Below are 22,062 nucleotides of genomic sequence, written 5' to 3' on the forward strand. Positions count from 1 at the left end.
CAATCCCATAAAAGTAGTTTTAACATCATTACTGTTCCTTTGACACAGATTCTAATGTAGCATATTTAAACATTAATACTGTTTTGTTCATTTTAGCCAAATAAAAGACATTTTGGTTCTGTATTGTTATGTACATTGTATATGCAGAGATTATATCAGAGGCTGAAACCTCATCTCTGCATCTGGAAAACACAAAACTGCCTGATCAAGAGAAAACAACTTTGTTCATTCACAACTAAAGGTCAATTATTAAAGTCTGGCCACTAACCTTTCACATTGACTAAGTGTCCAGAGTACTGTTCTTAAACTCCCCTTTTTTACCACTTTGTATCTGGATAAAAAATAACTCTACATCAATCATGCCTAACATCAATAGAAAACAAACACAGTATTTTCAATCCAGAGTGCTGACAACAGATCATTCTGATGACTGGTAATACTATGCAATAAACATTTTTTGCAAGTTTATGGAAAACCCTATGCTGAATCATTTTCCATGCGCGCTCCAACACTGTGGTCAACAGTGATAAGGTAGTAGTATATAATGGCAATTCAAAGTGAAAAGGAATCAATAGGTTTGTCCTAAAATCATGAATATTGCTATAGAAAATTTTAAGTAGCTATTGGTCTGACATTCCTTAGATAAGAAGAAATCATTTTATAGGTTTTCTAATTCATGTTATCTCAAAACTATATTCAGGGCAAACTAAACTGCTTGCTGCATCAGATCTTAGAAACAGTTTGACAGATAGGTTTAAAGAAGAGCACAGAAAATTGAATAAGTTTATCTGGAGCCTCAAAACTCAATAAAAGAATATTAATACCAACATTCAACTATAGTGGAAGGCATTGTAAATCTGATAAAAAAACAAATTTTATGCTCTGAACTTGGAATACCTGGGAGGATATGTACTGCTGCATTCCAAACCACTTCCGTGGTTTTAAGGCCTGCCCTTTTGCCACCAATCTTAATGGAAGTGGAACCATGTCAGAATTGTGCCTATGGCCTCCAGAAAATAAAATGCATAGAAGAAAGAACTAATAAATCAGAAATATTAGCAGGTCAATCATTCCTGCTAAATGATTACATAAGTGACATAAAGACAGCACTTACCTAATGAATCAAATGTACTCAAAAAATCTGTAGCATAAAAGGGTAGGAACTGGAACCTTTATGTCACGTACACCACTTTGTTCACTCTCAATTATAAGAATTTTTTGTCAGAGTTCCCTGGTTTTGGACATCTCTCTCCTCATTATTAGCGTGTGGGCAACTTACTGTGCTATCATGGTTAATATTTTATGTTGTATTTTCTGCTTAAATGAAGTCCATATCAGATGCTGCTAAAAATATTGATGATTATCCTGTTGATGATTTTAAGGAAGTTGGTATTTTGTGCTCCCTTAATACCTTTTTAGAGATGACTAAAACTGTCTAGTGAAACTTGAAAATACAAGCTGACATAGGTCCCTTGTCCAGATAAAAACTTCTAATACAAAAAAAAATCTAAACCCACACAGCTGAAGTTTGGCAGAATTATAAGTTGAAAAGGCAGGCCTGTAATGAAAGTGTCAGGTGATATTATTTTAGATGACTTCAAATATAAAACTTCCAATCCCTTCTTTACGTACTGCAGTATCTATTTTCTCTGAATGTATCACATATGATTGTATTTGAGACAACAACCATTTTTTGAAACTATCAGTTTATGCACTATCAGGCTGCTACTGGCAGGTTGCAGGTTTTGAAGAGAATGGGATTGTTTCTTTCTAATATGAACTCTATGGTTTTGACAGTTCTGCTAAAAGTTCTAATTTCTTTACTGACATTTAATTCATCATTATCTTAGTGAGTTCAATACTTTGATCTCTGTATGCATCAGGACTGTATCCAAGGTTAGTGTGTTTCCAAGAGAGTGAGAAGAGACAAAGGCTGGGCATCTCGGGCAGAGAGACAAACTGCATTCCCCAACAGCGCTGTATCCCTGATCAGCAACAAAGTGAAATACTATAGTTTCAAGGGAGCTTTTAATTCAGATTTACAGTGGGGTTTGTCTCACAGCTCTGCCACCTACATGTTAATAACACTTTTTCTTTAAACCCACTGTGTTCCATCAGTCTTTACTATCTTCCAAGTTAAGGGTGCAATGAGTTTTACTTCAGTTAACTGCACTGCAAGTATTAACTCCTGGCAATGAACAGCACTTCACATTAATTTTGCATATGAAATAAACACTTTATAATACTATAGAGGTGACCTAAATACATAAAAGCCTCTGTATATTCTAAAAGAAAGGATCTAATGAGAACAATACAGCAATTCAGGATAAAGATAACACACAATACTTAGGGAATTAGTAAGCCATCCATAATACTACCTCAAGATAATAAAGTTAGTCAAGCTCAGAAATGCTGGCAAACTGAGCCCCAAAGTGAAATGCAGTGATCCTGGGAGGTGCCATATATCCCCATAAAGAAAATAAGCCATGGCTGAAGCCTGGAGAAACAATTTACATAACAGGGATGGCGTCCTGGGTAGAAAAATCAAGGCAAAGAATTACTGGACCCTCAGGACTGAGCTGCCTACTGCAACAAGAGCAGCACACACTATATTTATTACACCAGGTATAGATCTAAGAGCATCTGTTAGATTTTTGCCTGAACATGAATTTCCAAGCATATAGAATGAACCATATGGATATGGCTCTGAATTCCAGACCTCTAGTCTTTACCTCAGACAAAAAGTAAGTGGACTGATGTTTTATTGTTACCTTCCCCTTCTCTGTTGAAGTTAATTTGGTACAGTGAGGATAAATTATAGGTGCTTGTGATCGGTATCCTAGACTACTTTAACCTTTTCTTTGGAAGAACAATATTGTACTATTTTTTAAATTAAAATGCTCTATCCTGTTTCCAGGAAACTTTATATTGCATACAAATTCAAAACCTGCCAATAATTTCATAGCTAGAAGGATCTAAGCTGAAATCTCAGAAAAATAAGGTCAAATGGATTGGCTATCCAAAAAGCAAAAGCCTTGCAAAGAAGAAATTACCAGTAGGCTGAAACAGTACCATAGTTGCTTCCTCCTTACAACTGTCATATCTCTTGCTACAGTCCCATTATAGCTGCTGTGTTTCTAACTAAATCACCAACAATAAAAATGTGTAGAATTCCTCTACTACAAACTCCAGTTCATTTTTTAGCTTTCAAAATTTAATGTGTTAGAATGCAATTTCTCCAACAACCAGCGCTTAGCTGGCCAGTTGTTTAGAGCAGCCTTTTCTTGTAATAAAAAAGCTACTTTTTAATGCTTTGTGTTGAGATGTTTCAGGAGATTTAAAAGTAGCTTTGCTACTTTGCTACAGGAAATGTGTCCTGCAACACCATATTACCAGTTCCTTTATTATACACTTCATACATGTGCATAACCACACTTCACAGAAATGCTGTTTTTTTTAAGAAGGCAGTTGTAGAACAGTACTAGATACTGCATTGTAAATATTCTGTACAGCTTTATTCTGGTCTCTTAAGGAAGCAATACCTGTGATTGCACTCTACTGATCTTTAGCCATCTCATCATTTGCCCTACATCATTCTCTTCTCCCCCCTTTCCTTTAGTTTTAAACATAACAAGTAACTACAAAAGTAACAGGAGATAGACAAACCCAAATTTGTGTCCTTCATCCAAGATAAAGAAAATGCTAGATTTTTTTCAGGCCCAGGAGGAAGTAGCTAAATGCCCAGCATGCATGTATGTTGCTCCAGGTAAACTGCAGCAAGTGCTACTGCATAGTCAAGCAGGCAGCAGCATGAAATGGGCAATGAGGAACTTAGAGAAGGGCAATACCCCCCAAGAAGCAAAGTTTCCTCTGTTCCTACTCTGGAAGAAAATTTTGTGTTGGGTTTTTTACTTGAAAAGTATATTTCAGTAAATAGGCATAAGAATAGCTGTTGGGTCACATAAAAGAAACCAAAGTAGAGATTTTGGTCTTATTTAATGTCTGTATTGAAATTCTTCTCAGAGATTCCCCATGGTTCTACCTACTTCGTATATAACCCCCAGTGAAACAGTGGCTAGTACAGAATGTATAGCAAAGAATATGAAAGGAAAAACAAATACATAATAATATTTCCTCTGTATGCCCATTTAATTTCCAGTAATTTGTGGATCATTGTTTTCTCAACTCAGAACTGGTATCCTTGCATCTAACAACTGTGAGGGATATTTCTTAATGTCATTGCTTTATTTCATTGCTTTTCTCCTACTCTAAGGTCAGCCTTGGCTTACACCCTGTGCCTCTTTCCTACACTTTAGTTTTTCTATCATTACATTTTCCTGAGAGAGGCTAATAGCAAAGTAATTTCTTGACTAAAAAGCTCTATTCCTTCATCCTTCACTTACCTTCCTTGCTGTCTTTGATTGCCTTGTAATACCCTCATGTACGTCTGAACAGGCCCTCATTGAGTGTTTTAAGCAAAAACATATGTGTGCTGTTCATCCCGACTACCGACACTCTCTAATGTGGATATCCTCCCCCTACATCTCTTCTTTCAGTGTTCTACTCTGTTTCGCTTTCAGTGTTCCGCCTTAGCTGTCTAAAAACCATGAATTAGACTCAAAAGTCATAAATTTTACTCAATTACTTTTAAGCTTATCCAATTTCTACATCCTGAAAATCTGTACTCAAACATTTTGTTATTCTACCGTCGTTAATATAATGAATTCAATGTGAAAAAAAAAAGCCTTAAAGAAAGCTGAAAGTCAAAACTCACCGATAATGGTTGACAACATTGTGCCCCTTTTCTTGCTTCAGGCATTTCTCTTCTCCCTTATTTTCATCAGGCTTGTCTTTTTTGGAATTTTAAGTATCTATCTGTTCTGTCCTTGCTGTCTTGGAGTGAAAAAGAGTCACCCTTTTGTTTGTTTATGTCCTTCAAACTGTAAACACTACAGGAGGATGTAATCCTTCTTACTGTGTTGTAGGATAGAGCACATGGGGCTCCTAATCCCCAGGTGAACACTTGTATCAAAAGGAGTATTTTCTTTAAATAAATCCCTATGAATACAAATATTTTCTATGTTATTCCTTTCCTTTACACAATGAAATGTGGGGGTTGCAATTTTTAATTAAAGATGGGACTTCAATCTGGCCGCAGTGCTAGGAGAAATTTTCTCAACCGTGGTTCCTTGTGCTTTGGTGCTTCCCAAAGTCTCACATTCCCCGTAACTTTTCTGCTGGGTGCTGTTTGGGGTTGCAGTATCTGTAGCTTTAGTTGACAAAAGGATGAAGAGAAATGTGTCACATAGCCTTTCACATCCACAAGGTCTGCAGGACTGACCAGGCTCCTGTCTTTCAATTGAGCCGGAGAGGCAAGCTGGGCTCCTTCCAGAAGCGTGCCTCAGGGCTGTCACCTGGCCAATGTCACCATTACACACACTGAGCAGGCAAAGGGGATGGGAGGATCCGACCCTTCTCTGGGTCACTCACAACTGGGCAAAGGCCGGTAGCTCTCCACCTCCACCATCACCAGCATCATTATCTGCATTATCTGCATTATCAGCATCACCATCTAACTGAGAGGCCGAAGGTCGCGCAAGGCGCTGTGGCTGAGGGCGGGAAGCGCCTCACCTCAGCTCACCTCAGCTCACCTCAGCTCAGCTCCCGCCCGCCCCGCGCGCCCCAGCGGCCACTCCCCCTCCCTGAGGCGCGCGGCAACTACAACTCCCAGCCTGCCCCGCGCCGCACCGCCCAGGCGCAGCCGACTACATATCCCGGCACGCCGCGGCGCCCTCTGTTCCCGCGAGACCCGGGAGCTCTGGCGTGGCTCTCGCGAGAGCGGCGGGCCCGGAAGTTCCACGTCGGAGGGTCGGAGGCCGCCCGAGCGCAGCGATACCTCAGCCGTCGGTGCTGCCGCGGGGCGACGCGGGGCCATGGTGAGTCCGTAGGCACCTCCACGAGCGGAGCCCGGCTGCCCGGGGAGTGCGGCGGAGAGGAGGTCTTGCCCCGGGAGCCCGGCCTGGCCCGCAGCGGGCGGCGGCCCGTTGTAGGGGGGATTGGGGGCTGCCCTGGTGGGCGCCGCGGCCGTCGGTGACCGGCAAGGCCGTGCAAGGCGGCAGTGCGAGGGGCCGGGAAGCGCCGTCCTGAGGTGTTTTCGTGCGGGCTCCCTTAGGCGGGGAGCGGGGGAGCGATCGGCCCGGCGGGGTGGGGGCCCGAGCAGCCCCCAGCAGCGAGACAGCGCTGGGCCTGGCCCGGGGCGTGGCGCCGGGCGGGGCCGGCCGGCGGTGGCTGGGCAGGCTCCGGGGCCGCCGTGTGCCCTGGGCTGCCCCGGCCCCCTGCTACCTGAGCACGTCGTAGTGCTGTTTTGTGCTTTCAGTTAAGTAACTTAGTAAGAAGAAAGCAGTTGTAAATCCCCTGGCATCACTGTGCCTGAAGTAACGGAGCAGATCCCTTGGGCGGTGTTACCGCTGTGGTGCTCATCAAACAGACCCAGCGGTTGTCACAGCATTTTTCAGTCGGGGTCGCAGTTAACCTTTTCGATCGGCTGTAGTCTGGGCCTTCGTACCAGTAGGTAAGAGCAGTTCCAGGGATAAGCTGAGAAGCCCATGGAATTGTCCTGCCAACTTTTCCGGTATTTATGGCAGGAGAAATAAACCGCAAGTTCATTCTACTGTCAGATGTCACATCTATAAATCACAGGTACTACACAATAGCTAGGTAACTCTTTCTTCTGCCAGTGTCCAACATATGTAACTGCAGCAGTTATTATTGTTCTGCTACTAAACACATGCAGCGTTCTTTGATCAGATAATATTCATTAAGTTCTCGACAATTAAAACGTCAGCAGCATTAAGTGAGCTCAGTGGTCTCAGAGTATCTAAACATATCTATAATGGCTCTGTTAATTTAAAAAATAACTCTGCTGTACTTCATGCCTTTTAAATACTCTTGCTTTACATTGCCTGTGATGAAAGCGGAAGGTCAAAGCCTTCTTCATAAGAGAAAGACTGAAAATTTTCCCTCCTCCCAGTTTTTACAATGTAGTGTTCTCGTCTAAAACTTATTATTAGAATTGTGAATGGAAATAAATTTGTAACTGTCAAATGTTGCTTGTTCCATTATGATAACTGGCTTTTACACTTGTTTATTTTGAGGTGAAGTAGCGGGAAAATTCATTTTCTATGGTTGTATCAGAAGCAAATTCTTGTTGCTTTGCTTCAGTAGTTAGGGACACCAGGAATATGTGCAGCATGTTTTGGTTTTATTTTTTTACTGTGCTGGAGATACTTTTTACAGTATGAAAAAATGCTGACTTTCACAGAAGTAAATTAAATAGACCCATTGCCATTGGTGGCATTGCAATGTTTCCAGAAACCCCTACAAAACCAGGTAAGCAGATGGATAGATAATAGTAGTAGTCTTCTGTTTGCCTGAAAAGCAGGATTGACTCCTTTTGTTTTAAGGTTTTAACTTCCATCATATTTCTGTGCCAGTTTCATGTTGAATAACTTGTTATTCTCAATTCTTTCCCAATCTAGCCTCTCCGACTTGATATAAAACGGAAACTAACAGCTCGGTCTGACCGAGTGAAGAGTGTAGACTTGCATCCCACAGAACCATGGATGTTGGCTAGCCTTTACAATGGTAGTGTCTGTGTTTGGAACCATGAAACACAGGTGATGCTTTTGGTTTTCCTTTATTATGAAATCTTCATAACTGATATTGTGTAGATGTATAAATTGTATTTTCAGTACTTGATGTACAAGAAGAATCTTAAATCGCTGCCACTAATTGTACTCTGTCTCATTAAAAAGTCACTATAGTAATAGACAAGGAATATCTTTAGCTGTGACTTTAATGATGTTTCATTTCCTAGAGGTTTATTTTTCAAGGACTGTCTCCTTTGTGGATTCCTTGCAAACTAATGCCTTTCCTTCTGAAGGATTAGATGCCTCTGTCTTGCACCAACCTTCTGTATTTGTGAAGGTTGTAGGATCTTTTAGACCTCTACTTGTCTGTCAAGTATGATTGAAACTGGGCAGCAGATCCAAAAAATATTTGGAGGTGGGGCTGGGTTAAGAATGAAGGGAGAACATAAAGGTGATATTAAAACATCAGAACAAGCAAGTATCTCCCTCCTTGGACAGGTGTATTCTTTTTAAGAAGTGGACATGTAGTGTTGTAGGATTCTTGGGGAATTGCCAAAGGCAACATACTGGACACTTTTAAGGAAAGACAAAGACCTGATTTCAAATCTCGTATTTTCACCGTGCTATAAACTTACTATTTTTATCTTTAGACTCTGGTGAAGACTTTTGAAGTGTGTGACCTGCCAGTGAGAGCTGCTAAATTCGTGGCAAGAAAGAACTGGGTTGTTACAGGAGCTGTAAGCTATTGTTGTCTTGTGATTTCCATATGCAGTAGTACTTTAGTTCATTTTCATGCCATTCCTTTGTGCATCGCATAATAATATGATTTTATATGAATTTGTAGAAGAGAAAGGAATACTTCTCTACAGTTTCCCAGAAATTTTCTCCTTTAAATAAAATTAAAATTTAAACTTTCTTTCAAAGGAAAGCTACCTAATGTGGTGACTAGTTCTGCATGTAGTGCAAGGTAGATCTAGATTCAACTTTTACTGTCAACTGGAGAACACTCAGCACCTAATTTTGACTATATATTCGTAGTGCTACTTTAAGATGAAACTTTTGACTATCCTAGGTAAGATGACTTACAAGTTACTTTCTACTTGTGTTCTTGGTTATATCAAAGAAGTTTTTTGGAGTTTTACTTGTCTCTAGAAAAATACTCTGCTTTTATTCAGTGAGTCTACTTTGAGAGAAATAGTTTTATTCTAATCTTAATAACATGCTTTTCTTGATGGAATGAATAGGTTTTGTTGAAATTGAGGTAATGCCTAAAATTTTTTGTCTCAGATTTTTTTCTAGTCTGCTGCCCTATACGTGGAGTAAAACATTTATTGTCACTTCATTGTCTTATGCTGCTGTGACGCAGTTACTTCCAAGTGTGCATAAGTTAGCTGTGTTTCCCAAGAAGTACAACACTGCCTCTTTGGCAGCACAAGAGTTCAGACAGCTGTATGGGAACTGGTGGAAATTGGTCTCAGTTTTTATTTTTATGTGCTTAATTTCACCTGGATTAGTTTCTTGATCTGATTCAGTATGCAGCTGTTTCTGTCCTAGCTTTCCCATGAGAGGCTGCAATGCAGTGGCCAGAAACGGTAAGGAAAGGGCCAGAAACAGCAAGGAAAGGGCAAGCCAACTGTTTTCTGCAACAGGGCCAAGTCTTAGTGACTATGAAAATGTAATGTTAGTCATTGCTTATTTGTGTTTCATGTTCATCATGCTGATAGACTGGTCTCAAAAGAAAATAAATTTATCTTTTTCCACCATTCTAAACAAGTGTTTTCTGTAGGTGTTGCTACTTACAGGCACGTGTTTGAAAGAGGAAAAGGCAAGAGTAGAAAAGTAAATGCTTTGGATAAAACAAGCAGTGCAGAGTTTATCACTGTTTAATTTACTCTGATGGCCTTGTAAGTTGTCACTTCTGAAAGCTTTACCTCATGTTTTATTCCTTGTCAGATAGTTCTTCAAATAACTTTTTTTTAAGGGTTTGGAATAATGCTTTTATTAATACTTTATCTGAAATAACTGTATCACACACACACCCCAAAAAAAAAAATCTCAATTCTAAAAAATAGTTGAAATCACCTATCCATTTGACTTTGAGCTACAGCTCCTTTCCTTTTGGCCCCACAGCATTAACGTCATAGTAAATCTTATGTTAGAGAGCCTTGCTTTTCATTTCATATAAAGCATTAATAATTTTAAAAGCTTTTTTTCACTTAATTTTAAATCAAAAAACTATTTTTAAAATGAAATTTTAGTTGAAGCTTTTTCCATTTCATAAATGCCTTGGAATAGGGTTGGGTAATTTATAGACTTCTGAATCAAAGCAGAATCTGTATCAGTAGCAATGTACAGAAAATACATTTTCTTCTAACAACACTTTGTTGTTAGAGGCTCTTAAATGATCAAATGTTTTTTCTAGCTACCCTGCACTGAATATAAGGTGTATTATACGAAGTCCAATTTTAATTTTGCCTTTTCTTCCCTTTCATAGGATGACATGCAAATTAGAGTTTTTAATTATAATACCTTGGAAAGAGTTCACATGTTTGAAGCACATTCAGATTACATTCGTTGTATTGCTGTGCATCCCACACAGCCTTTCATACTGACGAGCAGTGGTAAGAGTTCTTTGGTATATTTTTATATTTATTAACCAGCTATTTTTAGGCTTCAATTTTCTATCTAGTAAGGGATTGCACGTTCTTTTCCTTTTTCTGCTGAAACAGGAGTCCTTGAGGTTATTTCTTTGCTGCATGCATTCATGTTTTGTAACTGAATAGCAACTGTACTTAAAATATAATATCTTATGTTCTTGTCAGAGAAGAGCAAAGTATGTTGTTGTTTAATATCTGCCAGAGGAAAGATTCAAATATGTGTGAATCGGCTGGTTTTTGAGTTTGACACGCTGAAATTCTGTTTGTGTTTTAAAAGAAAAATGCATAATGGAGTGTTTTCAGCTGGCAATCTGACTTGAAACAGCAGGTAACTTTCATGTTTTTCCAAAAATACTTCTGAGTTCTCTGTTATTTGAGGCAATCTACATTACTCAGGGTTGGAAGATCACAGTATCCCAAAGGTCTTGCCCAAGGACACCTACAATGTGCCACTCAGTACCTTTCATTCCTGGAAACCTCATTAATGCAATCAGAGCTCTGCAAGAATGCAGAGAGCCTTGTGAGTCAGAAGCACCATGTCTTCTGTGTTTTGCAGTTGAAGCTAGTACACTTACACTCAAAATAAAGGTATTAGGAAGCCAGCTTGGGTGTCTGGTTCCTATTCCATAGTGCTCATCAGAGTAGGTGCTGCAGAAGAAAACGTGGGTCCAATTCCTTAATATCTGCCCAGTATTTTAAGATTAATAATTCGATACCTTAAATCTTAATCTCCATTTTTAAGACTGATTTATTTCTTCCTTAGTTTTATCGCTTTGTCATTTTACTGGACAATCTTTTTGCGAAACTTGTACTCCTTGTGGTCCTTCTGCAGGGAAGGACTGGTGATCTTACAGATGAAAAATATCTTGAGTATTAGCAGTGCCTCCCTTCAAAGGGGGATGGATGAGTGAGCCTTTAATGTGAAGTTGTTAAGGATTATGTAGTGTCAGAAGGTAGGTATCAGAATATACTCAACTAATGGAAGCTGGCTTTTTTTGTTTCTTGGTTGTTTTTTTTTTTTTTAGATGACATGCTCATTAAACTCTGGGACTGGGATAAAAAGTGGTCTTGTTCTCAGGTGTTTGAAGGACACACCCATTATGTCATGCAGATTGTTATAAACCCAAAAGACAATAATCAGTTTGCCAGTGCCTCTCTGGACAGGACAATCAAGGTAGAGAAACTGTATTTTGTGGTGGTTTTTGTCAGTTACTAAGTAATTACCAGAGTACAAAACACAGTAATACTCCATGGACAATGGGTCAGAACTTTTAAAAGTAGGTGCAATAATAGAATTCTTATTGAATGAAGACCTGAATGTTAGTCGAGTTACTATGCACCTACTAAGTAAATCAGTAAATTTACAAGATTACCTGTCCTCTCTAATCATTGAAGTGTGGTTGTCTAAGTGCTGCATTTCCATTTGGATTCCATTCAGAAATATTGAGGAGGAGTAATGGTTACACTATCAATGAGTAGTTTGGGAGAATTGAAACTGTATGTATATAGCGTGTAAATCTTTTAACTGTGCATTTAAAAAAGTAAAAGCATTTTGCCCATTATTTTCCTGTCCTTGGCTTTCTATCTAAAGGTATCTTCAACCTTCTCATGGTAGACCCTGATGAGTCTTATTTGCTGTGAACTACTACTAAATATCTGGGACTACTGATTTACAGTTATTTCAGCAGTGAGACTTCCTCGCATTCCCTATAAATTATAAGCATATTGGCTGTAAAAAGCCAGTTTTGATTTCCTATGTCCTCAGATGTTGAGATTAGGTGCATATGAATGTTGATTTGATGTGGTAATCGTGGGAAAGTAGCAGTCCGTCTGTAACTTGATTTGATTCATTTTGAGTCCTCATTTAGCATGAGATTTGTTCATTTAATGTAACTGGAAAAAGTAAAATTCAGGACACAACTGGGGCAACCCATGTATGCACAAATAGTTGACTGCTTTTCCTAGATCTAATAGTTAATTGTATAAACAGATACTACTTCATATAGTGTCTTACGTGGTTTTTTTGTCCTTAAGAAAAAAAAAAATAGCTCTGTAGTTTTGAGCTGTAGAGCACAGCATGTACAACTCCGTTATTTCTGCTTATTTGGCAGGGAGGTGAGGATTAGTAGTTTGGTAAGCAGTTCTTTACCTAAGAGAACAGCAGTGTCTCTGGAATTCCATATTGTATATCTCTGGAATTGTAAAGTAAACCTGAATGCCTACTCTGTTTGGCAAGGTTGACCTGGATGCCAAAGATGGATAACTACATGTGGCTGGGTTTGATTGGGTTTTGGGGTTTTTTTTCTGGCAGGTGTGGCAGCTTGGCTCTTCTTCACCCAACTTTACTTTGGAAGGGCATGAGAAAGGAGTGAACTGCATTGACTATTACAGTGGAGGAGACAAGCCATACCTCATCTCAGGTGCAGATGACCGGTTGGTTAAGATCTGGGACTACCAGGTATGTGTTCAACTCTTCATAAACATTTGTGCAGAGTGCCATAGCAAAACAGTTAGTTGTGTACATCAGTTATGTAGTCTAATCTCGGTTGTCTCAAGCGGAGTAAACTTTGTTCATTCGCAAAGTTGTGGAAGAGTTCTTAACAAAGACAGTATTAGGTCTGTCTTCACCTGTAACTAGATTCAGTTGTTCTGACTTTTTGCAGTGAGCTCTGCTTTCTATCTTGCTTTAATCTGTTTCTGCTATATAACTCTGAGAGAGTGTATCTTCTAGGCAGAAACCCATCTGAAAATAGGAAAACGGCTATGTCAAGGGAAATAAATGTTTTCTTCTGTGGAGGAGATATCAACTCTACAATTATAGTTTCTAGTATATCTAATGCTGTTGTTGCAGCATCTTGGAAATAAATGTTACTGGAAGAAATCTAGAGAAAGATGTTTTCAGGTCTATTTTGGATATGGGAAGAAATTTTGGAAGAAATGAAGGTGTAAATTTAACAACCTTTTTATTATCTGTACCTGTACTTCTGACTCTTTGCAGAATAAAACTTGTGTACAGACACTGGAAGGACATGCTCAAAATGTGTCGTGTGTCAGCTTCCATCCTGAGTTGCCTATCATTATCACAGGCTCAGAAGATGGTAATTTTGTATTTTCTGATATATAAAGGACAGGGGAAAACCTTACGGGAGAACTCTTCTTGTGGTGTGGCTACACACCTCCTGCCCTTGCACGGAGAGAAGAGATGAAAGGCATGTGTTTCTTTTCCTCTAGGAACCGTGCGCATTTGGCATTCAAGCACTTACCGCCTGGAAAGTACCCTCAACTACGGTATGGAGAGAGTGTGGTGTGTGGCCAGTTTAAGAGGATCCAATAACGTGGCTTTGGGATATGATGAAGGCAGCATTATTGTTAAGGTACAATTAATAATTTGAAATGAGAAATGGTGATTCATCACTGTCCCATGTGCAGAGCAACTGATTTCTGATTCTGTGATACATAAAATACTGGAATATTTGGCATTTAACTGATGTTTTCAGACAGAGCCAGGGTATTTTACTAGGTATGTTCAACTGAAAAGAAAATCAAGAATGTATTTTCTCCATCTACTGAATTTCTATGCTACACTTTCTAGCTTGGTCGTGAAGAGCCTGCCATGTCCATGGATGCAAATGGAAAAATTATTTGGGCTAAACATTCAGAAGTCCAACAGGCTAACTTGAAAGCTATGGGAGATGCTGAAATCAAAGATGGAGAAAGATTGCCGCTGGCTGTAAAGGATATGGGGAGCTGTGAAATCTATCCTCAGACAATTCAGCACAACCCTAATGGACGGTAATAGATTTTAGAATAAGATACTTAAGCATTTCTGATTTCTTTTTTTTTAATATTTGAAAAGTTTTGATCAAAAAAAATTTGTTGCGTGTGTGCTGGTAGAGAACAGGTATATCAGAGCCAGGCACTGTAGTCGAGTAATAGATGGGCTGCACCTGTAAGAGCTCACAGCTTAAAGAGAAGTTGGACACTGTAAGTAGGCAAAAAAGTATGCAAACAAAATGTATACGGTAATAGCAGCAAACAGCATTCTTTGATCGCTTCTCTTGAGTTGTTTTTTGTTAACAGATAAGCTAAATAAAGAGAAAAGTTTAAGGCAGACAAGGTATAAGAGCTGCTCAGTGGAGACCAGAAGGAATAGCAAGTAGCTAACAACATGACACAGGGAAAAACTGAGTTCTGTGACATTTTTGGAATATATGAAGCTTTTAAATTCTGTTGGATTTGCAGTCGCTATATTGGTCTAGGGGCCGTTTAACTGTTAATTTGTATCCTTGATCATACCTGTGTTCAGTTCAATAGGCATCTGACAGATGCATCTTTCTTATGCTCTAGGTTTGTCGTAGTGTGTGGTGATGGTGAATATATCATCTACACAGCTATGGCTTTGAGAAACAAGAGCTTTGGTTCTGCACAGGAATTTGTATGGGCACATGATTCTTCAGAGTAAGTTTTGCAGATTTTTTTTTTCTTAAATTTGCTGATGATGATTTTCAAGCTGTACAGATAGTAAACTGGCCTGAAGATATCCACATACACCTGTGTGGATAATGAACTTTCAATAACTGTCCTGCTTCAAAATTTTCCATTTATAGCACTGCTAATTTTCGAAGACAAATCATATGCAGTTGTCTTGTAGTAGCTTACAATTTTAATAATCTGATACTTTGGAAGCTGAGTAATTTTATTTTTTCTTGTACAATGCAATCTCCATTTAGATATGCAATCAGGGAAAGCAACAGTGTTGTAAAGATCTTCAAAAATTTCAAAGAGAAGAAGTCTTTCAAACCTGATTTTGGAGCAGAAGGTGAGTATTTACTTACAAAATAGATGTGTTGGCACATATTTTGTACAATGTTGAAGAAATTTTATTTCCACCTTTATTTTCTTGCAGGTATCTATGGTGGTTTCCTGTTGGGGGTCAGATCTGTTAATGGCTTGGCGTTCTATGATTGGGAAAACACAGAACTGATTCGCAGAATTGAAATTCAGCCCAAACATGTAAGTGAGACTGAAGGTGTTTACCTGTCTGTGCGTACTGGTTTGTTTTTTTGGTTTTTTTTGCAAGGCTGCTGATTTTCTTAAATGAAGCCAACCTGTCAATCATAAAGTAATAACTTATTAAGTTTATCTGCCATGTAGCAGAAGGGGGAAAAAAAAATCCCTGTATGTGTTGGCTTCTCAAGTCCTAAAGCTTTTTTTATATTTAGTATGTTTTAACCTTAATGTATATGTCCTTGTTTCTTAACCTGGTGTCTCTAAAACTGTTGTTATTAATTCTGATGATGCAGATTTTCTGGTCTGACTCGGGTGAGCTTGTCTGCATTGCTACAGAAGAGTCATTCTTCATTCTGAAATACTTATCAGAAAAAGTTGCAGCAGCCCAAGAAACACATGAAGGTGTCACTGAAGATGGAATTGAAGATGCTTTTGAGGTACCTTCTATTTTAAAAACGGATTAGGGTTAGTGGTCATGTAAGCAAGTCTTCCCAGAGTATAGCAAACCTAATCCTTTACATAGTCCTATTAAATTTTAGTTTCCAGAACATTGAGTACCACACAGTATATGTCTGCCTGAGGAGCACTTAATCATTTTATTTAGGTTCCCTGGGGAGAGTATCCCTGTTGAATCCCAGCATGACAGACCTTGATGCCTGCGTTTCTCTTCAGACGTATTTACTATTCTTAGAGTTACAGAGGTTATTTTTAAAACACACTTGTTTGTAGTATGTTTACATAGCTTCATTTCTTCTGTAACTCAAATTTTGAAATTATTGAAGTTTGAGAAGTGAAAAAAAACCCTCATGCTGTGAAATGTCAGAAAGAAAAATTTCAGAAGGAAGGTTGTCTTTGATTATTTTGCTTAATGCTTAGTTTGGTGCTTGTTTCCTAGTTTTATGATTGGTTTAGTTAAGAATTAAGGTAGAGATTTCCTGTGTTACAGGATTTTTCTAATACTAAAAGCATTATTTATGTATTTCAGTCTGTATCTAAACTTATAGTTGGGCAAGTTGCAAAAATTTACTTACGTATGGAATATTGCATTTTCAAATTAAATGTAATAGTCTTACCGCTATCTAGAAGTACCTTGATATATCTACTTAAACTTAATTTGCAGGTTCTTGGTGAGATTCAGGAGATTGTGAAAACAGGCTTGTGGGTAGGAGACTGCTTTATTTATACCAGTTCTGTGAACAGACTCAACTATTATGTTGGAGGAGAAATTGTCACTATTGCCCATTTAGACAGGTAAGTTGCTGCGTCAGGTTATAAGCACATGTTAAAGGTTTTTTCAGTGATGTTAGGACCAGGTGAACCTCATCACCTGCTTGCTGTGCATCACTGCTTTTTCTTAAATATCATGCTAATGTATTCTGAGGCAGTAATACAATCTTGGAGGGAATAAACAGTGTTATGTGAAAGTGTACATAGTAAAAGTAGAATTTTCTACCTGAGTATTGTTGCTACCATAAGAACTACTGTTTAGGTGGTTTTGTGTAGACTCTTTGGCAATTAATATATTCAACGTGAATATTCTTTGTTTTGTTTCAGAACAATGTATCTTTTGGGGTATATCCCTAAGGACAACCGACTTTATTTGGGTGATAAAGAGCTAAACATTGTTAGCTACTCTTTGCTGGTCTCAGTGCTTGAATATCAAACTGCTGTGATGAGAAGAGATTTTGGTATGGCTGATAAAGTTCTTCCCACAATTCCGAAAGAGCAGAGAACCAGAGTTGCACATTTTCTTGAAAAACAGGCAAGAAAACTGCTTATTGGTAGTAGTATTAGTATCAAAAACTTGGTTTATTCACTTCTCTAATTGAGTTGCTAAGCAAAACACAATCGTCATCTGTAAGCATAAACTCTTGTTAATCATCTGTATTTATTTGAGAATACTGTGACTTCCTGTTCAGGGGGGTTTTGTTAGAACATCTGGGATGCTGGTTGACCTGATGGATCACAGCCTTACTTTCAGATTTATATTTTAGGGCTTCAAGCAACAAGCTCTTGCAGTATCTACAGATCCAGAGCATCGTTTTGAACTTGCCCTTCAACTTGGAGAATTAAAAATAGCATATCAGCTTGCAGTGGAAGCAGAGGTAAATGCACAACTTCTAGTGATTTGTACTAATTCTTAGTATTAGCATGAATCTTAAGAGACCCTCTAAGAAAAGACAAGGGTATGTGGGGACAGCTCCCTGAACACCGTATAAATGCCTCCAACTTCCTTGATGAGGCTCTTCTGCCTGTAATTCAAAGGAATCTAAGGTGTGGGATGGGGACAGAAGAATGTTGTCCCCTCAGAAAGCTACGGGAACTCCTGGAGAACACAAAACTTGACCCAGGAACCAAGCCTTTATCTCCAATATTTAAGAGTGAGAGGAGGAATGATAGGACTTGAAGCCTGTAAGCCTTTGTTCCAGCTTTGGCAGACTTAGACTGGTGCACTAGGAAGACTGACAGGTAGTGATGTGTCCCGTAGCTATTATGCAGACAATTGATGTCGCAGTTCCTGTTGTAAAATAATGAAGCTAGTGATGAGGAATGTTAACTTGGTTACAGACACAGATGCCTTTCTTACATTTTGATGGTTAACTTGGGAGCTTAAGAGATGATTACTGTTTAAATTTCCAAAGTTATTTCTACCTCCTCCCTCCATGTTTAATGGAAAACTATCTATTTTATGTAATGGCATAGCTGTGTAATGATCTGCGTATAACACTGTGTCATGCTGTGAAGTAGCAGTAATTGTACCTCAAAGTGAAGACAAGCGTAATGATACGGTACAGTACGTTCACAAGTAAACATGTTTTCATATTGAATGCTCTAAATATCTTTAAGTGTTGTTAGAAATGTGAGGGTTATTTTTTGTGGGTTTTTTTTCTCTCTCCCTCTCCCCTTTTCATATGATCAGTCAGAACAGAAATGGAAGCAACTTGCTGAGCTTGCCATCAGTAAGTGCCAATTCGGCTTAGCCCAAGAGTGTCTCCACCATGCCCAAGACTACGGAGGACTACTGCTTCTGGCCACAGCCTCCGGAAATGCCAGCATGGTGAATAAGTTAGCTGAAGGAGCAGAAAAAGATGGCAAGAACAACGTTGCATTTATGAGCTACTTCCTGCAGGGAAAGTAAGTAGCAAGAGAGAGATTCGGTTGTGTTCTTTTCTGCTTTCCCAAGTGCAGGGAACCTCAGGTTCTTTAAATGGTTAACTACAGCTAACAGAACTACGGGGAGAAAGATTGTGGCAGGTACCTTTTCAGAAAAGCTGATTCTATTTTACAGTGGCTGCTACTTTTAAAACCTGAAATGAAAGCACTTTAATGGAATAAACAGGTGATCTGATATGAAATTTTGTCTTTATTTTTAAATTTACTGGTTAAAATCACACTTTAAAATCTTTTAGGCTTGATTCGTGTTTGGAGCTCCTGATTAAAACTGGGCGTCTCCCAGAAGCTGCTTTTCTTGCACGGACGTACTTGCCAAGCCAAGTTTCAAGGTAACCTCAAAGCATTTGCAGAGCATGAATAGTGTTGTCAAAATTTAGCTGTACGTAACAAATATGGTTTGCATCTCCAGGGTTGTTAAACTCTGGCGGGAGAGTCTCTCTAAAGTCAATCAGAAAGCTGCAGAGTCCCTTGCTGATCCAACAGAATATGAGAATCTTTTCCCTGGATTAAAGGAGGCTTTTGTTGCTGAAGAGTATGTTAAACAAAGTCTTGCTGACTTGCGGCCAGCCAGGGAGTACCCCCTTGTCACTGTAAGTCAGAAGTGGGAGTTCTTATTGTCTCTAGAAAAAAAAAAAAAAACCTATGTTGCTGTGTAAAATCAGCTTTAAGCAGATCAGTGCAACCACTTAAACATTCTGTGAACGTGTTTTGGTCTTTTTACTGTTAGCCAAATGAAGAAAGAAACTTACTTGAAGAAGCAAAAGGATTTGAGCCTTCTGGAGTAATGGCATCTCAGGTGAGTGTTACTACTAAATGATAAATTCTAAGGAAGAGGCAACTCCTGCCACTGTATGGCAACATCTGCCCTGGAGAATACTGCAACAATGGACAGATCATTGCTTTTATTGGCTCGACTGTAAGCACTGCAGTGCGGAGTTCCATGTTGTTTTGCCTCGGACTCTTCTTAATCTACTTCTGTAACTAATAATGACTTACTGACTGTGAAGTTGCTTCTTTGGCGTGGTTATTGGTTAGTTTGGGTCATCTTTTGTTACTGTGAGTAGCCATAGAGTCTTACCATTTAATTCATCCTGCAGAAACCAGTTTCAGTTGCACAGACAAATACTAGTTTTCTAAAAGCTCAGTAGTTAGAACCTGGAAACTCTAGCATATTACAATTAAAAATGCTTTCTATTCTTTGCTAGTGTGCATGGTTATGGAATAAGTATTTCATAAGTAACGGACTAGGAATCCTGCTCAGTTACTTGCTGATGTTCCAATCAGTATCTGAAGTAGCTGAAACTGAATTTTTTTTTTTTTGACCACCTCAGTTGTCCAAGTATTATGCAGAAAACACATGACTTGGTATAAGGTATGCACATAGAGAATGAAACAAACACTTAAAATGCTTTTCAGGGCTTAAACAGAAGATGACAACTTCAGATTATTGCTTATGTCAAATACACTTTATGTTTGAACATGAAAATCAGAATGAGAGTTCCTTAAAGACAGTCACGTTGGTGCAGCTCTTAGAGGCTGTAAGCTTCTAAAAGAACTGCGCTGGAAGAAACGGTGACAACTCTCCATTCTGTCCCTGTACTGTTTCCTCATAGGAGATGTACTGCAAAACTTCACTGACTGCTCAGAGAAGGTAGCTTACTTTCAAGTAGCTTTAGTCACTGCTTTGTGTGTATCAAAGCAAGTATCATTAAAGCAAAATCAAACTTGTGTGCACATTTGTTGAAGATACAGAAATGGCATTGCAAAAGTTACCTAACCAAGTTTGAACTCGCTTGTATTAGAAGCTGAAAACAAGACCACAAATGTTAGAAGCATATATTTGCATTCAGCTAATGATTGCATGGAAGCCCTTAAAGCAATAGCTGTCTTACAGCTGAGGCTGAATAGGGCAAGTTTTGCAGGAGATAATTGTATAATTAATTTAAATATGGTTAATTGAATGGTACCATTGCTTTGGTACCAACTGATGAATTAACTGTCGCACAAGTTTTATATCAAGATAAGGGAAGGATGTTAAACCATTATAGGGTATGGAACACAAAGCCCAGCAACAGCATTTACTGACTTTGTCACAGCAGTTTCAGCAATCTCAAGTAACTTGTTTCCTGCTGGGGACTTTGAAAGTCACCTACTTTCTAACAACACTTCAGTATCTCAATTGAACAAATACAATGAAAACAACCTTCAGGAAGTATCAGTTGCATTATCAACTGCTTCAAAGAAAGCAGGCAGGGAAACTGTAGTCTCCAGTGGAGCAAGGACTAGAGTGCTTACTGCCTGTGAAGGTGTGGCTCAAGAATTACTGAGGGCAACATTGAAACAGAACCACTGGGAGAGGGGGTTTAGAAGTCTGCTGCTGTTACTTACTTTTGTTGGAAATACTTAATTTCGTAAGAACTTAAGGAGTTTTCTTTTTGATTAGAAAAAGACTGAAGAACCAGTTCCCTCTCCTAAACAAGAAGTGATGAAAACAGTTTTGCAGAACTCTGATCTTCTTCCAGTAAGAGATCAAAAGGTACTGAAATACATTCTTATGAAGGGAAATACAAGCACTAAATTTTGAATTAGACTTCAGCTAATAATGTGATTGCTGGAAAATATCGCCTTCTGTACTAATAGACCCAGACAGCTTAGAACCAGTAGTGTATGGATCCCTTCCACACTGCACAGTAATATAGACCAGTTCCTGCAGCCTTGTGGACTTACAAGGAAGGAAAGGTGAAATCCATACACAGCTGCTCAGGCCATGGTAAAAAGTTGCAGCTCCAGGGTGCTTTCTTACCAAGAAGGTAGCTTTGCTCTACAGCTTATTTTAATATTTTTTACCCACCTGACTACCTCTGCTTGGTGTTATGCAGAATGTACAAATACATCACATGGAATCATGTCATAACTGTATCATATCCCCTTGATGTAATCATGTCTTTTTCTAGACACTGCTGGACTTGGAAGATGACTTGGACAACTTGGATCTGGAGGATATTGATACCACAGATATCAATCTGGATGAAGAGATCTTAGATGAGTGAATGTACTTTTTAGATGACCACATCAATTACTCCAAACAGGAAGGAAGTTCTATGGACTAGTTGTTTCAAGTTATTTTGATTTTTATACTTTGTGGACCATGTACATTTAGAAAGAAGGGTTAACCCAGCAACTGTACAAAAAAAAAAATCACCTTCCATGAGGTTGAAATTAAAGATGTAGGCCTGTTCCAGTACATACTAAAAAATGTTTTCATTTATCAAGCAGTTCAATAAACCCTCTTAAAACATTGTATTCCTCTGTTCTCCATTTATTAGCAATTCTACTGTTCTTAATTCAGTACTGTATATTGCAAGAATTTGAAAGAGGAGCATAGTAGCTTAGGCTACTGGGAAATACACAACTACATACCTAAGCCCAGATGCTGAGACTAATGCTGTTGGGCTTGGATCTGTTAAGCAGTAGCTGAGCTCCTCTTAGCTCTTTTCCAGACAACACTTTAGCTATTAAAACAGTAATGTGTCTCAAACAATAGATGTGGTGTTATATGCTCTCCTCAGTGA

General features: G+C 38.8%; 1 protein-coding gene across 1 annotated transcript; it reads left to right on the plus strand.

The window, feature by feature from the left end:
- The first annotated feature begins 5,800 nt into the window (after nucleotides 1-5,800).
- Nucleotides 5,801-21,793, plus strand: COPB2 (COPI coat complex subunit beta 2). Its single transcript, XM_080410340.1, has 22 exons — nucleotides 5,801-5,936; nucleotides 7,539-7,676; nucleotides 8,300-8,386; nucleotides 10,144-10,270; nucleotides 11,332-11,480; nucleotides 12,618-12,764; nucleotides 13,305-13,404; nucleotides 13,538-13,680; nucleotides 13,899-14,098; nucleotides 14,654-14,764; nucleotides 15,037-15,125; nucleotides 15,213-15,319; nucleotides 15,610-15,753; nucleotides 16,437-16,567; nucleotides 16,871-17,078; nucleotides 17,311-17,421; nucleotides 18,237-18,451; nucleotides 18,727-18,819; nucleotides 18,900-19,080; nucleotides 19,218-19,286; nucleotides 20,934-21,026; nucleotides 21,445-21,793. Exons 1-22 carry the CDS (start codon nucleotides 5,934-5,936, stop codon nucleotides 21,538-21,540), a joined length of 2,742 nt encoding a protein of 913 aa, XP_080266466.1. The 5' UTR covers nucleotides 5,801-5,933; the 3' UTR covers nucleotides 21,541-21,793.
- The last annotated feature ends 269 nt before the right edge of the window (nucleotides 21,794-22,062 follow it).

This window comes from Falco punctatus (genome assembly GCF_963210335.1).
Source record: "Falco punctatus genome assembly, chromosome: 13".
Classification (NCBI taxonomy): domain Eukaryota; kingdom Metazoa; phylum Chordata; class Aves; order Falconiformes; family Falconidae; genus Falco; species Falco punctatus.

Excerpts from the sequence above, each read along its gene's own strand:
- COPB2 (XM_080410340.1), top strand. Across the intron at positions 7,677-8,299 it reads TTTGGAACCATGAAACACAG|ACTCTGGTGAAGACTTTTGA; the intron begins GTGATGCTTTTG and ends TTTTATCTTTAG. Across the intron at positions 16,568-16,870 it reads ACTATTGCCCATTTAGACAG|AACAATGTATCTTTTGGGGT; the intron begins GTAAGTTGCTGC and ends GTTTTGTTTCAG.